Source organism: Vidua chalybeata, chromosome 4 (assembly GCF_026979565.1).
Source record: "Vidua chalybeata isolate OUT-0048 chromosome 4, bVidCha1 merged haplotype, whole genome shotgun sequence".
Taxonomy (NCBI): Eukaryota; Metazoa; Chordata; class Aves; order Passeriformes; family Viduidae; genus Vidua; species Vidua chalybeata.
Window position 1 is genome coordinate 62125968 of NC_071533.1, and position 13876 is coordinate 62139843.

At 38.3% G+C, this 13876-nt stretch overlaps 1 protein-coding gene across 7 annotated transcripts in view; it reads right to left on the reverse strand.

Moving 5' to 3' along the window:
- Positions 1-9744: 9744 nt before the first annotated feature.
- ABLIM2 (actin binding LIM protein family member 2) overlaps positions 9745-13876 on the reverse strand; it is a 127576-nt gene continuing 123444 nt past the window's right edge. For all 7 annotated transcript variants that reach the window (XM_053941025.1, XM_053941030.1, XM_053941029.1 and 4 more), the window contains one exon: positions 9745-11484. In XM_053941025.1, coding sequence (XP_053797000.1) covers positions 11371-11484 — 114 coding nt within the window. In that variant the 3' untranslated portion in view covers positions 9745-11370. The remainder of the gene's footprint in view (positions 11485-13876) is intronic.

Consider the following 13876-nt stretch of genomic DNA (forward strand, 5'->3'; position numbering starts at 1 on the left):
GCTCTGCCGCGGAGCGCAGCCAGCGCCGCGCCGGCAGGGGACAGCGGGGAGGGGACAGCGGGGAGGGGACAAGCGGGGCGGGAGCAGCCGCCCGCTCCCACCGCCCTCCCGCGCCCGGGCCCGCCCCGCGGGGAGGGGACAGCGCCGAGGCGGAGCCAGCGGAACAAAGGCGGGGGGGAGCGCAGCAGCCCCCGGGTGCGGGGCAGGATGGGGCAGGTGTGCGCGGCAGCCCCCGGGCAGGGGCAGGTGAGCTGAAGTGCTCCTTGCGAGGCAGATGCTGGCAGATCAAACCTGGGCTTCTTGCCCCAGACTAAAACGTCCCAAGAGCCGGAGGCTTGTTCCCCGAGTAAATGCTGGAATACTGCGATATCCCAGCGGGAGCCTCTGGGCAGCCCGTGCCCTCCCCATTCCTGCCCAGGAGATGCTGTGACCTGAGCAGTGGAGGAATGACATGGATTTGGGGCATACTGAGCGTGTCTGCATTTATCTAAAATTTAAGCTCTTTTGTTGAAATGGTGTAAAAATATGCACAAACCCAACACGGATTTAACACCTGGTTCCATCATCTTAGTTTAGCTTGATAGAAACCAGATCTAAATCAAGGTGAGACTAAGGTTTATATTGAGTAAACCTGAAGGCTTCAGTTTGTAGCAAATTGCTGAACTTGGGCAAGCTTACATAGGGGCAACCTGGGTAAACCTGTTCCAACTTTGAGAAATCCCTTTATTTTCCTCCCTGTCCACACAGAAACTGAAAATCTGAGGTTACAGAAGAATGTGACTAAAGGAAGAACATTAATACTAGCAACTCTGTCTTTAATCCAGCTGGGTGTCAGAACTCCTTTAACTTCAGCTGGATGCACAAGTGTGCTCTTGTGAGAAGTATTTGGGGAACATTGGACATGCAAGTGCCTAATTCTGTACAAGCTTGTAGCTTACTTTGTACCAGAGAGTATGCAACTTGTTAAGCACCTTAAATTTTGATTAATACAATTTGGGTTGTTCTGGCCAGGTTTAATATGCTCTTCTGTCCTGTTTCATCATCCTCAGTCATTCCAAGATGGTCATACCAAAGGTAACAGGTTTGACCAGGGAAAATTCTATTTAGTCAGCATGTACACTGTGTGGCCACTTAGGATATGCATGAGATCTCTGTAGCCCAAAACAGGAGAGCTGAATTCACAGCCCAACCTTTTCAACAAGTATTACTTAGCCTAAAATCTCACTTCCAGCTGTTCTCTTTCTTGTATGCCTTTGGGTATGGGCAGGGAAGGACTTGCCTACTGGATGAGCTATTACAGCAGCAGCCTGCTCCTACCTGCCTTTTTCTATTCTACTTGTTGTGCGTTGGTGGGGGAGGCTTTGGAATACTTAGAAGTAGTGATTTTTCAGGCAATAGTAAAGTGCTTAGCTGGTCTTGAAAAAATTAAACCACAGCTCCTCTTCTCCATGGTTCAATTGCTTGCAGCTATTGCTCTCTTTGAGCTACTTAATTTGTATCATGACCTGTAAAATATGATCTCTAGGGAGAACAATCCAATAATTTGCTATAAAAGCACAGCCCTTGGCTGCTGTGGTGCATGCAGTAACACTGATTTGTATGCTTGCAGTGAGCATTATTTGCTGGCTTTACTGCCTACAGTTTTTGTTGTTGTTGTTGTGTTTTTTTTGTTTTTTGTTCTTGGTTTTTTTTTTTTTTTTTTTTTTAATTTTAATGCACACATCACATTAAGTAACACCTCAGCCTCTGCCTGCCCTAAGATATGCTGTGGTCTGAAAACAGGGTTCTGGCAACACTTTGGAGTATTTCTTCCACAGAAATGTCCTGAAGAAATTAGGAAGCTGATGAGCAGAGAAACACAGATGAGAGAGAGTCATCACAAGACCATCAAGAAAATAAGCGCTTTGTGCCCTCTGTCAGATATGAAAGTGAGATAACTTAAGGGTTTGTCCTTAGGCTGTTGGAGAGAGTGGTTAAGACTTCGTGTCTTGTGGTGGTAACTCCAAAGGGACTAAATAATGGGCCATCTATCATAAAGACAATCATCAGACAGCACAAGCTGTTCCTCATGGACAAACTCTTGGGCTGAAGGGCTCAAAAGGACTTTTTTCTTATTTGAATTTTTAGTTTTCACAATGCTGCACTTCAAAATGGCATTACTCCCCCACATTTTAGTTAGAAGCATATACATTCTATAAGCTACTTCAGCTGCAAAATACAACTTAGTGATTCATTGAATTTCTTCCCCATGAATCTTTAATGACACTACTTAAATACAAATTCTATTTTATAGAATTAAAAAGAGCAGCATATAATTCACCTAGAACACAATATCATCAAAACAAATCAAGTGATTCCTAAGGAATTGCTTGCAGGGAAACTGAAGTCACATCATTAATAGGAAATCTGAGGTCCACAGTAACTGTACGTCATACTTTGCACCCAATAAACTTTTTAAACTAATCATCTTTTAACACAAAGCAGCAGAAAGCAAATCTGTGTAAATGTCTCTATTTGAAATACATGTCCTCCAGCTTGAAAAAGCACTTTTTAACTTTAAGACCAAGTATTCATGCAGTGTTCAAAACTGTCTTTATTATCAATAGTTCATTATGAAGTTCTATTCTATCAAGGGGAACTTCGTTACTGTAGAAATAATCTTCACAAGCTTTAGGCAGGACTTGGTGAAGCTTAGTCATAGGGATCCCCAATCTTCCTGTAATCTTCTGAGCACTGGTTATCACAAAAGAAAAGAAAATAATCAGAGCAAAGAAAAATAAAATAATCAAGTAGTCCCAGCATTAAGGAATCCAAATAGAGTTGTTTACAAGACTGGGACTTTACCCATCAGATAATCTGTAGTGTGTTGAAATAGAGAAGTCATGACAATGACAGACCATATTTATTATCTTTAGGATGTGCTTAAAAGAGTTATTTATGCGTATTTTAAGGGGTTTTTTTTTCCCTTGGAAAATCAACATTGGATGAAATCTGAGAAACACAGGCATGAGAAAAAAAAATCTCCAACCATTTGTTGTGATTTATGTCTTGTAAGGTATTCCAAGCAATTTGGATTTGGCTCACTTAAGTAATGCAAAAAGGCAGGAAAACAGTACTTTAGGCATTTAGAAGTATGGGTCAGTTTTTAAAGATACACTCAATTCCACTTCAGATCTGCCTTGGACTGAGTCCATAACTTGACAACTCACTAGTGTAAGAGACCCCAAAAACTCAGCAACATCCTATTGAGAAAGCAAGTGTAAGAAAACCTACTGGATGCTCCAAATCATGACTGGTATTCCCTGAAAGTCTGCTCAATAACTGGTATTCCCTGAAAGTCTGCTCAATACTGTTCAGTAAGACCTTTCAAGGTGCCTGTACCTTTTTCCAATACCTTAAAGTGAAATCATAGCTGTAGGGAAAAGCCTGTATTTTCTTAATATTTGGTATCAGACAGATTGTCTGATAATTTGCCTCTTTGGATTGTTTTTTTTTTTTTTTTTTTTTTTTTTTTTTCTTTTCTTTGGAATGGGGGCTGGAGAAGACAAAAAAAGCCTACAACTGGCAAAATGCTGACTTCATGTGAGACCCCACACTGTCCTGTGACACTGGTGTGTCAGGTAGGGGACGTCAGGCTCCCTGGAGCAAGCATCAGCTGTCTCCTGATGTGTCCCACCTCCTGCCTCATATTGTATTGCCCGGGGGGAATGGATGGTGTCAGGGAAGAGAGAAAAGCAGGCAAAAATACTGTGCAATCTGGGCTGTCAAGAGATGGAGTGACATTGCAGCAATTGCCACTCTCTTCAGTAAAACATATTGATGGCAGGATTTCAAAAGCAGGAGGCAAGTTACACCTTTTTAGAACAGAAATCTTCTTCTGTTACTTTGTAACCATAATTTTTCAGTAAGGAAAACAAGACTGTTTTTGAAGTTGTCTCAGACACTCAAGGCATTTACAGACTAGGAATAAATGTATTTTACAAACATAACTCTTGATAAATATAGGGTCTTCTTCCCTTTCTTATAATATACTGTGATCCTGTTACAGCAGAATCTATTGTTATTAAGAACCTAATGGCATCTTTTTTATTTTTTTTAAAAGAGTATAATGAGTTATTTTTTCTTGGGTCCCACATAATTTCCAGGTCCACTGGGGGAAAAAGTAATTATATTTTAGATACACTTGAAAAATTTGTTTAAGGAATCATACAGTGCTGAGTACATGTATGTGCCAAAAGGACTTATATAGCAGAAATGCCATTCACCTTTGTGCAAAAAGCAAATTTGAAAAAGTGTGCATCATAGAAACTTCAAGAAACTTCAAGATTATGCTGCTTTTCTACAATGCACAGGCCTCTCCTTACTCTCCACACAAGTAGGTCATGTGTGTAACAAAACTATCTGCAAGCAAATTCACAGAGATGTAAATACCTTAAATTAGGTTCTTGACTTTGAATCAGGGCAAAGGAAGGAATATATAAAAAAGGATAATATACATTTTACAGAACGTTAATGTGCAGGTAAAAATAGTTACTTTCCACTTATATTCTTCTGTTTGAACTAAACATAGGCAAACAATCCTTCCTTGTGATTTCAGTTTTGGAAGAAATTCTGTATAACCTGACCTTTGCGCTCTGGTGCAGGTACGAATGCCAGTGATTTCAGTGGGATTAGCATTTAGTTACTGACATTTTCAAAATACTATGCTAACATCCCTTTATTAAATGCATATTAAACCCTCAGAATCACTGAAAAGTAGCTCTGCCTCTGGGTCTTACTAACTTGAAAAAAAAAATTCCAATTCTTGTAATTTTACTTCTTATAAATTTAAGTTTTATATTAAAGTTGAATACAGGAGGGGAAGATTTCCTCTAATTCTTGCCTCCTTGCCCCTGCTTTCTTTGAATTCAAGCAACACTGGGCCAAAAGTGGGACCTTATTGAAAGATAAATTTTAGCTTCTATTCTGTATTTATGTTGTCTCCTGTGCCATTTAAAATGGAGTAAATTATTTCAATAGTCTTTGATTATTACATTATTTTTATCGCACTATAAAAATAATCAGTTATCATACTCAAAAAAGGGATTAAGACAAAAAAATGCAATTTGAAGAATTTGATCCTTATACAGCAACTCATACAATCCTCATGGCACTTCCACCCATCAAAAACTAATTTTCAGATGAAAAATGTCTAGTATAAAATTGGGAAAAAATGGGGTGCTCAAAGTGTTTCTGCTCCACATCCGTAACTTGAGAGAATTTTTTTTTAAAGTCTGACTAGCAGAATTGTCAAGTGGCATGAACAGTTTTAACCCTGTTCCTCAAATGAATTATTCCAGGTCAGAGAACTGAAAGGAAGTTCAGACAGACCATTAACAACCTCAGGTGTTTAATTTGTTATCAATCATGGTGCTTTCTTAATTATCAGTTAATATAAAAAAATGTATAGTAGTAGAAATAATAATGACTCATGTCAGAGTTCAGAATCATGTCCACTTGAATGGAAAAAAAACCCCAGCAATTTCCAAGAGTGAGGTTAGGTCAAGCAAGGCATCAGCATAATGTAGATTAGTAACAAAAAAAAGTCAAAGACATTCTCAGTTTTCTTCTTCCCTACCTCCCACCACCCCGCCCCCCCCCCAAAAAAAAAGTTATAGTGCTTGACATAACATGGCAAATAGGAAGCCTTTATTCTGTCAGACCATTCTAGAACACAAGGTACAATGGGCTGAGAGAAATTTGCAGAAGAACTATCAAGGGCAAAGAAATGTTTTAATTTCAAAAGAAATAAAAAACATTGCATTTATTAGTGGAGAGACAACATAGAGGATGTAATAAAAGAATGTATCATAGCAAATGGAAAAAACAGATCAACAACAAATCATCCATGACACAAATGTAACCAGATTCAAAACAGAAATTAACGCTATCCAGACTGGTAACAAAAGGCAAATATGTAATAGCTGGGATACTAATGTCCAAACTGTGATACATTTACCCGTGTGGGACACGATGCTTTTGCCTGGTTTTGGTTTCCTCCTGATCCCTCTGGAGCTGCTGCTTGTCCAGGCTGGCAGGGAAGGACTGGCTGGTCCCAACAGCCCGGGTGCTGCAGATGTCGTCCAAGCATTACAAACATGGAACCTACCTGCTCACATGCACCTGTGGGCACAGATGTCAAACACTAAGGGGAATAAAGAAAATGTCCTAAATCATGAAAAGTAGCAGCATTTAGAAGTAACTTCTCTGAGCTGTAACTCACAGAGATGGTTGTTGTGAGGAGGGAGTAACAGCCTGCTGCAATAACACAACAAACTGCAATTTGCTGTGGGTGTTTCACCTGTGAGTTAAACAACTGAGATCTTGCTTTTCATGGCCATGTACTTTTACTGAGTACCAAATTTTCTAACATAGCTTTTCAAAGACTAGAAAAAGTGAGAAGGGATACAGAGACTAAAAAAGCCTGAGCCAGCACCTCCTATGAGCCTTTAAGGATTTAGCCATACCTCAGAGGCAGCTTGGATGTAACAAAAGGATGCAAGCTTCCAGTATAAATTTACATGTGCAAGAGAGTCACATCTGTCATTCTGATATTAATAACAGCCTTTTTTTTTTTTTTTTTTTGAGGTACTCAAGATATATGAAAATGGTAGCCACAACTGTGACCTATCAAGTAATCCCACTGGTCAAAGGTCAGTTGAGGTCTTAGGAAGTTTATAAAATGATCCTCTCCTTTTTCTCACACACAAATCAAAGGGGCAGGAGACTATGAATATAAGGACACTCTGAAGCTTATGCACCAGAGTTGAGTGCCAGACAGAAGTGCCTGGGATCTCATCCAGCTCATCTGCAAATAACAGAACAGCATTTTCCTGCAGATATGTGAAAAGGTTAGTAAAATAATTGGTCTGCCTTGGTCATGCTTGGGAAATGTGAAATAGATGGCTTCTCAAAATCAAAATGTGGAATGTAAAACCAGGTATCTCTCTTGGTCTGAACCATATCTTTTTTGCCCATGTAAAATTAGCCTTGTCTCAGAGGGTTATTAGATTCCAGGTACTGTCTCACAACTATGTATTTTCTTGTTTCTGCAATTACAGGTTTCAGAGTTCTTGCCTGAACCATGAGGAAAAGAAATAGCAGAAGGTCAGACAAAAATGTCCAGCCTTCTCAGACAGCTATAATGGTAACCTCGCATGCCTGGTTTCCTAGCTGGAACTGTTGGTCAGATATTCCTTCAGCAACCACAAAACCCCACATATTCCTTTGTCTCAAAGACTGTGATGATGAAATGCTGTCTCTTTCATTGCTGAGTTTGAGACATGTCTTCTTTAAAATACATGAGGTGAGAATTAGGTCATACATAGGGCTGACATGAGCAGCTGAGACATACAGCTCAGATCCAAGAATGAAAATGAAATCTCTGACAGAATTCCCCTGCTTCTTGTATACATATCAAAGTAAGTTTCTCCAAGAGAGAAACTTCTCTTTTGAGCTGTATAGCCATATCCATACTTATGAAAATGCTGAAAGGCAGCATGTCCTTGAAAACAAGACTATAGAATACTTAACTTAATAACTCTAAAGAGCATTATCTGAAAAACAGCCTATGATTTGTTGAGACTCAGTTTTTTACTGCCAACACCAGACCACACTATCAGATGGAACATTCTGGCAAAGTCTTATCTCATTACTCTGAATGCCTTTTCCATTTCATAATACTACATAAGATTAGCATATGGAACCTGAATATTTACTACCCACATATCAGTCTATCCACATTTAATTAGACACTCAAAGTTCCTGAAAGAAAACAACATGCCTGAAATTCCAGTTTGCAAATTTTAAATGGGGAAAACATGACAGATTTTAGAAACAGGAATCATGCATTCTTTGGTATACCATGGTTTATGGAGTTTAGGTGATGTAGAGACAACTTAGCAGTGAAGTAAATTACAGTGCTACTCACTTTATGGTCCTTTTACACTGGTATATTTAGCTGGTGCCAAATCCAGCACACAATATCATACTGTAAATGATGATTTAGTTAGGCTAGAAAGCATAACTGAATAGGTCACTGCACCATATGACAGTAGATGCTTTAAATATAGAGTGACACACTGGCATGTGTCATGTGAAAACATGAACAGCTTACCGAGCTGTGCCCCCTTTGCATGGAACAGACATCCACAGACCATTTCAAACTTTCATGGAAATGAAAGGACACACAAGAGTACTTGTTCATCTAAAGTCAGCAAAGGTTTTGTGTATGGAAGCCAAAATTCCATTTTGGTTTTGGCTGGTAGTAGGAATGTATGTTGATAAACTGACTGTCTTCTAAAACATTTTTGCGTGTTTGGCATTGAATGCATGGCTGTTTAGTGAATAGTATAATAAGCACAAAAAATTACTGTGTTAGGGAGTTTTGTGAGATCTGTGCAATTCAAAGTACTTTCCTGAATGCTTGAGAGTGATTTGGTAACATGGTCTAGGAACTGCAAGTGGTTTTAAGATTGGTATTCTACCAATTGGTAAAAACTGGCTTATGTCCCCCAATAGACTGTAGGCATAGAATTAATTTCATCCAAGATTAGGTAGCCTGCAATGTGTACTTCTGCAGAGGGATTGCCATTCTTTATATTCAGTGGACAGGAATATGATAGGGGCAATTCATTTTGCATTTTGAACATTAAGATGAGAATGAAGAGCTTTTTTTCTCTTCACTGACCATAAAAGGAAGCATAGAATGATAAAGGAATTTGTCTGCAAATATAGAAACAGGAAGGGATACAAATCCTAATAGAGTTGGGCATGCTCATGAGCTAAAAAGTCTAGATGGGGGTATGTAAAACAAAAGTTGTACCTAATTTAGCTCAGGTAGGACAAGGACCTTCAAGAGCCACTTTTAAGGCTTGAGATGAACTGTCTCAAAACAGTGCAAATGAGTCAAACAGATCACATGAGCTCAGCATCCTCACTTGTCATCAGCCACACATCTGCTGGTGCATAAAACAGTAGAGCAGCACAGAACTGTTGATTGCCTGTGGTGCTCAGTAATGCACTTTTCCCTTACAGCACAGGTTGAATCTTACACCAGTACAAAAGCTGTTGTGATTAAGAAATTTTCAAATGATTTATGAAAATCCATACTGAACCTGATCTGCACTGATATATGGATTTCTTTGATCAACCTGAGACTTTCTTAATCACTGAGAAGATGCCTATTATCAGTCTGATGTCCCAGGAATGTGTGGATGAGAAGAGTGGTCATCGCCAACGTCAAACTTCCTCATAATGTTCTCCAATCAATTATTCTTCTGGATTTAATTTTTCTTAGTTGCAATGGACCCTGCTGGTCACATTTTGGATTGGCTCATTTCAGTGGGCTGCCACTTTTCACAAAATAGTGCAACGAGCTACTCTGAGATTGAAGAGCATCATGGATGTGGTCTACATGTGATTGGGAGCTCTCATTTGAAACTGGCTAATGGTTCTCTACACAGGCTGGTGGTTCTGTATATCACCAGTGAAGCAACTTCTGCTTGCTGACATGTGACAGCTGCTTGACAGATTGTTTAAATTAAGACTAACTTTACAGTAACTTGACATTCAGAGGTACACTCAATGCTCTCCTCAGTGAGCAAATTTAATGCAAATTAGATATTATTTACATTAATATAATGAGAAGACCCTATCCAGAGCAGCAATATGATCTAAAAAATTATACACACATTAGCAAAGTCATTCAGTTATGTCTTTGTTTTAATGAATTTTTTTAAACATTTGTATCATCAGACAAAACATTTAGGTAATGAGAAAATATTTCCAACAGCATGGACTTTGAAAGTTAGTTGGAAGAAGGCATGTTCAATGCTATGATTTTTCCAATGCTGGGTCAGTTGAAATAGTGTGTTGTAGTGCATATATTAACCAGTTACCGTAAGGAAATGCGAAGAGACAAAGTGAAGTAGGAGGTGAGTACAAACATCCAAGGCAGTAAAAATGCAGAATACTGACACATGGCTGAAAAATGTACTTTTTGTAACGCTCATTTAGTATCACAAAAAAACTAGCAACTCACTTTAAAACATTCTTTGTCAGCAACCATACCTCTGACCAAATGAAACTATTAAATCTAATACAGTCTTTCAGCTGGAAGAGATATTAAGGTCTAACACTTATATCAAATGCTTAGATTTTGTTATCTTTGCTTGTTATTTAAGATAGTTTCAAGGTACTGCACCAGCATCACATAGTTTGTTTTTTTTCAAATTGACTTGTACAGAAACATGCAAATAGTAATGCATGAGGGTTTTATGGATTTGATTCTAATTGTCTGTATTACTGATAGAGCACACCAAGCTTTTTTTGTTACATTTTATGCTGAACTGTTCCATTTCCACATCTACCAAATGCCATCACAGTTCTCATGGCTTACTGTGTAAAGCTGGAAAGTTGAGAAAGTAAGAATGCCTTCACTTAGGACATATATAAATGAAAATAATTCTTTTACAGATAGATAGATCTATCTACATAGTAATTTAAGATTACATGGTATTTTATCAGCATGAAATGTAAAAAAAACATTTTTCAAACACCCCAAGCTAGTAGGAAAACACAGTCAACTGGCACAATACACTCTTCAACCAGTTTTGTATAAGGCTTCAGTTTTCCTGATGAATGGAACTAAATCTTAGTAGGTCTGTATACATTTTAGTAATTATAACCATTTTATGTCACAATATATTCTTAATAAAATAAAACTCTGGTGTTGTAATTAAAGATAGCTAGTTACCTTCTAGACAAATATGATCTTTTAAAGAGTACACTGTGTTTAAATATAAGAAGTAGAATTAAGGTGCTTCCATATTTCTGCTTTCATTCTTAAAAAGTACCACAGAGAAACAATTGCAATAATTGCTTGCGGATATGCTTTTCTTTGGCTTTTACCACATTTTTAATAGCATCTGATCCCCTGCTGGAAAATTACTTACTTGATTTTGTAAAAATTGCATTATAAAATTGAATGGAACAAAATGTTGGATGCATTTCCTGTGTACAGCTACACTTTTTTCTCTTCCTTTCAGAGTCTCCATTTGCATCAAGCGACAAATGCAAGCAACAATAAATTTAAAGCTAGATTTTTTGCACATTGTAAACTGGGTAGGACCAGGAGTTACTGACAAAACCAGCTGGAAATGCAAGATTAGCAAATTCTCTGTATCCCAACACATTACCATCTAATCTGTCTTGTTTCCCCGACACATACTAACACAATGAAGCTGGACAATGGTTCAACAGCAAGTGCATGTGATAGTTCTGGCAAGACTATTTTTGTTTTGATTAAGCACATATTTTATCCGGGAGGGTTTAGAAAAGCAGGGCCTTTTTCTTCAGGTCATTCCGCTTCCAAAGTGCCAGACGATCAAATTCCTCAATACTCATTTTGAAGACTTCCTGGAACTCTTCAGGGGACAAATGCCTCTTGAAAATGAAAATACAAAAGATATCATTAAGCTTGTCTGTGCACAGGAATATTTCTGCCCTAAGTTTTAAAACACACCACAAAATAATGCATTAGGGTTTGCATTTAAATTCCAAGATTGTTTCTGGAAAAGACTGCATCGAAACCAAATGAGCTCAGAGTAGCTGGGAAATGAAATTACTGATGGCAGCAGTGACTTTTGAAAAAAAGTAATCTTTTCAATATAGTTCTAACTGAACAGAAACCATGGTTTTTGGGAAAAAGTATGTTTATCCAGGGTGCCTGATGACAGAGCACACTGAGACAAATTCAAGTTATTCCAGGACTTTAAAGAGATTGATAACAATGTAATTTTAGACTTTGATTTGTTTTGCCTTGATGTTTAATGAAAGCACTGGACACCACACTGGTCCACTAACAGCAACCTTGTAACAAAGGAGAGAGCATACTGCTAAATTCTGAAATCCAAAATGTGCTTATCCATGGGGAGAGACTCTAGTCAGAAGTTCAGGCTGGATAAAGTCGGAGGTTTTTAAATGTCAAGAAATACGCTTCTTTTCAATGTTGTCATGCTTTAATATTAAAAAAAAAAATTAAAAAGAGATGGAGAAAAGGGGAAGAAATCCATCATAAAGAATTGGAAGGAGGTAGGAAAACAATTCCCTAGCAATTATTAGCATCCACACAGAAAAGGTAGAAAAGGTAAATATGTGAATGAATTTGGAAGTAAATTTTCACTTGCCATTTATTAACAAAGACTTCATCTTTCTAATGTAATTTACTCAAGAAAACTAAAGAAATTGTTTCTAAAAAGTCATTATATGTAATTACTTTGAATGGTTATCATGGGTTCTTGTTTCTTAAGAAAGGACAGACTTGTTTTTTTTTTAAACAGGACTTGTTTTTTTCCCTTGAGATTCCACATATTCAGAACAATAGTGACTAAAGTCTTGGAACTGAGCCTTCACTTTTCATGTGACAAATGACAGCAACCCACCATAAGAGCTGCTCATAGCATGGAACAAACACTCCATGCATATTTAGCAAAGGAGATAATTTTTCACATGAAAATGAGCAACATCTGACAATGTATTTTAGAAACAATCTCTCGCTGGCAGAATTTAATTCTATTGGGCTCAGAAAGAAAAAGTAACTTCTCTCTGCATTGTTTTTTTTAGAATATTTTCCTGGTAATCCAGTGGACAAATGCAAGTACGTTTAACTTTAGCAACTCCCCAAAGCAAGGAACATATCTGTAGGCTGTAGGATTGAAAAAGAAGTCTGGATGAGCAAAGTGTGTAATATTTTATTTTATGTTACTTCCTAGGTTGTGGATAACACTTGAGACATCTCCTCATGCAGAAGAAAGCAGTGGCAAACTGTAGTTCTTACTCAGAAAAAGAGAAAGCCTATATACCCTTGCAGGTAAAGCTACCTTGCCAATCATCCAAAGCATAGAAAATTACATAAAACTTTAAAAGCACTATGTTTTCACCATTTTTCTTTTCCTGAGGTAATTTACACCATGTATTACGAGAAACTGCTGTGGTCTCATTAGATCTGAGAGGTCAGTGGAGGAAAACTCAAGGAGCCCTAAATCACCCCATTCCTCTAGAGTGCCAAACATTTGCTACATCTTCCCCTCCTAATGAAGCTTGCCACCCATCTCAGTACCAGCTGTGCAATTCCCCCTTCCCTCTCCAATGTTGTACTTTGCCAATTATCCTTTTGTTTTGCCCTCAGGCTTAGTGAGCCTTCGATCCACACACAGCTCTCCAAGCCAGAATGAATTAGCTGTGCACTGTGCTCCTCTGCCTGTGCCCAGATGACACCTCCTTCATTCTTTGCACACACTCATTTTCTGTCTTTTATAACTAAGTTTTGTTTTATAACAGCACCATTTTTTTCCTCCTCCCAGAAGGTCTCATTGGGTGCTGCCTGGTCCAAAAGCAGGTGACAGTTTCCAGCCCAGGGACAAAGTGACTGAGATGGAGAAAGCATAAGCTCACTTATTTCCACATCCATTCAATTTGAGAGTTTCTTTGCTTTTAATTTTTTTCCACATATGCCCTCATCTCAAGGACTAACAAACTGACTTCCATATTAGCAGCTTCTTACTCCATCAATGCTTTATCCACATGCAAAAATAATTCTGGTAGAAGAGAACATTTTCCCTCTGGTGTGAACTCTCTGAGAATGCCAGTTTGTCCCCAGTGTCCCCATATTTTCAGCTGCTGTCCCTGCATCTTAGAGGCTTTCACCATACCCTTCTTAAGCACCATGGGCTCTAGATTTGGGACTGACCCTAGAAGCAACAATGACTTAAGTTCTGTCTTCAAATTTGGAATACAACCTTGGTCCCAGAATGATGTCATCAAATTGGCAAAGCTT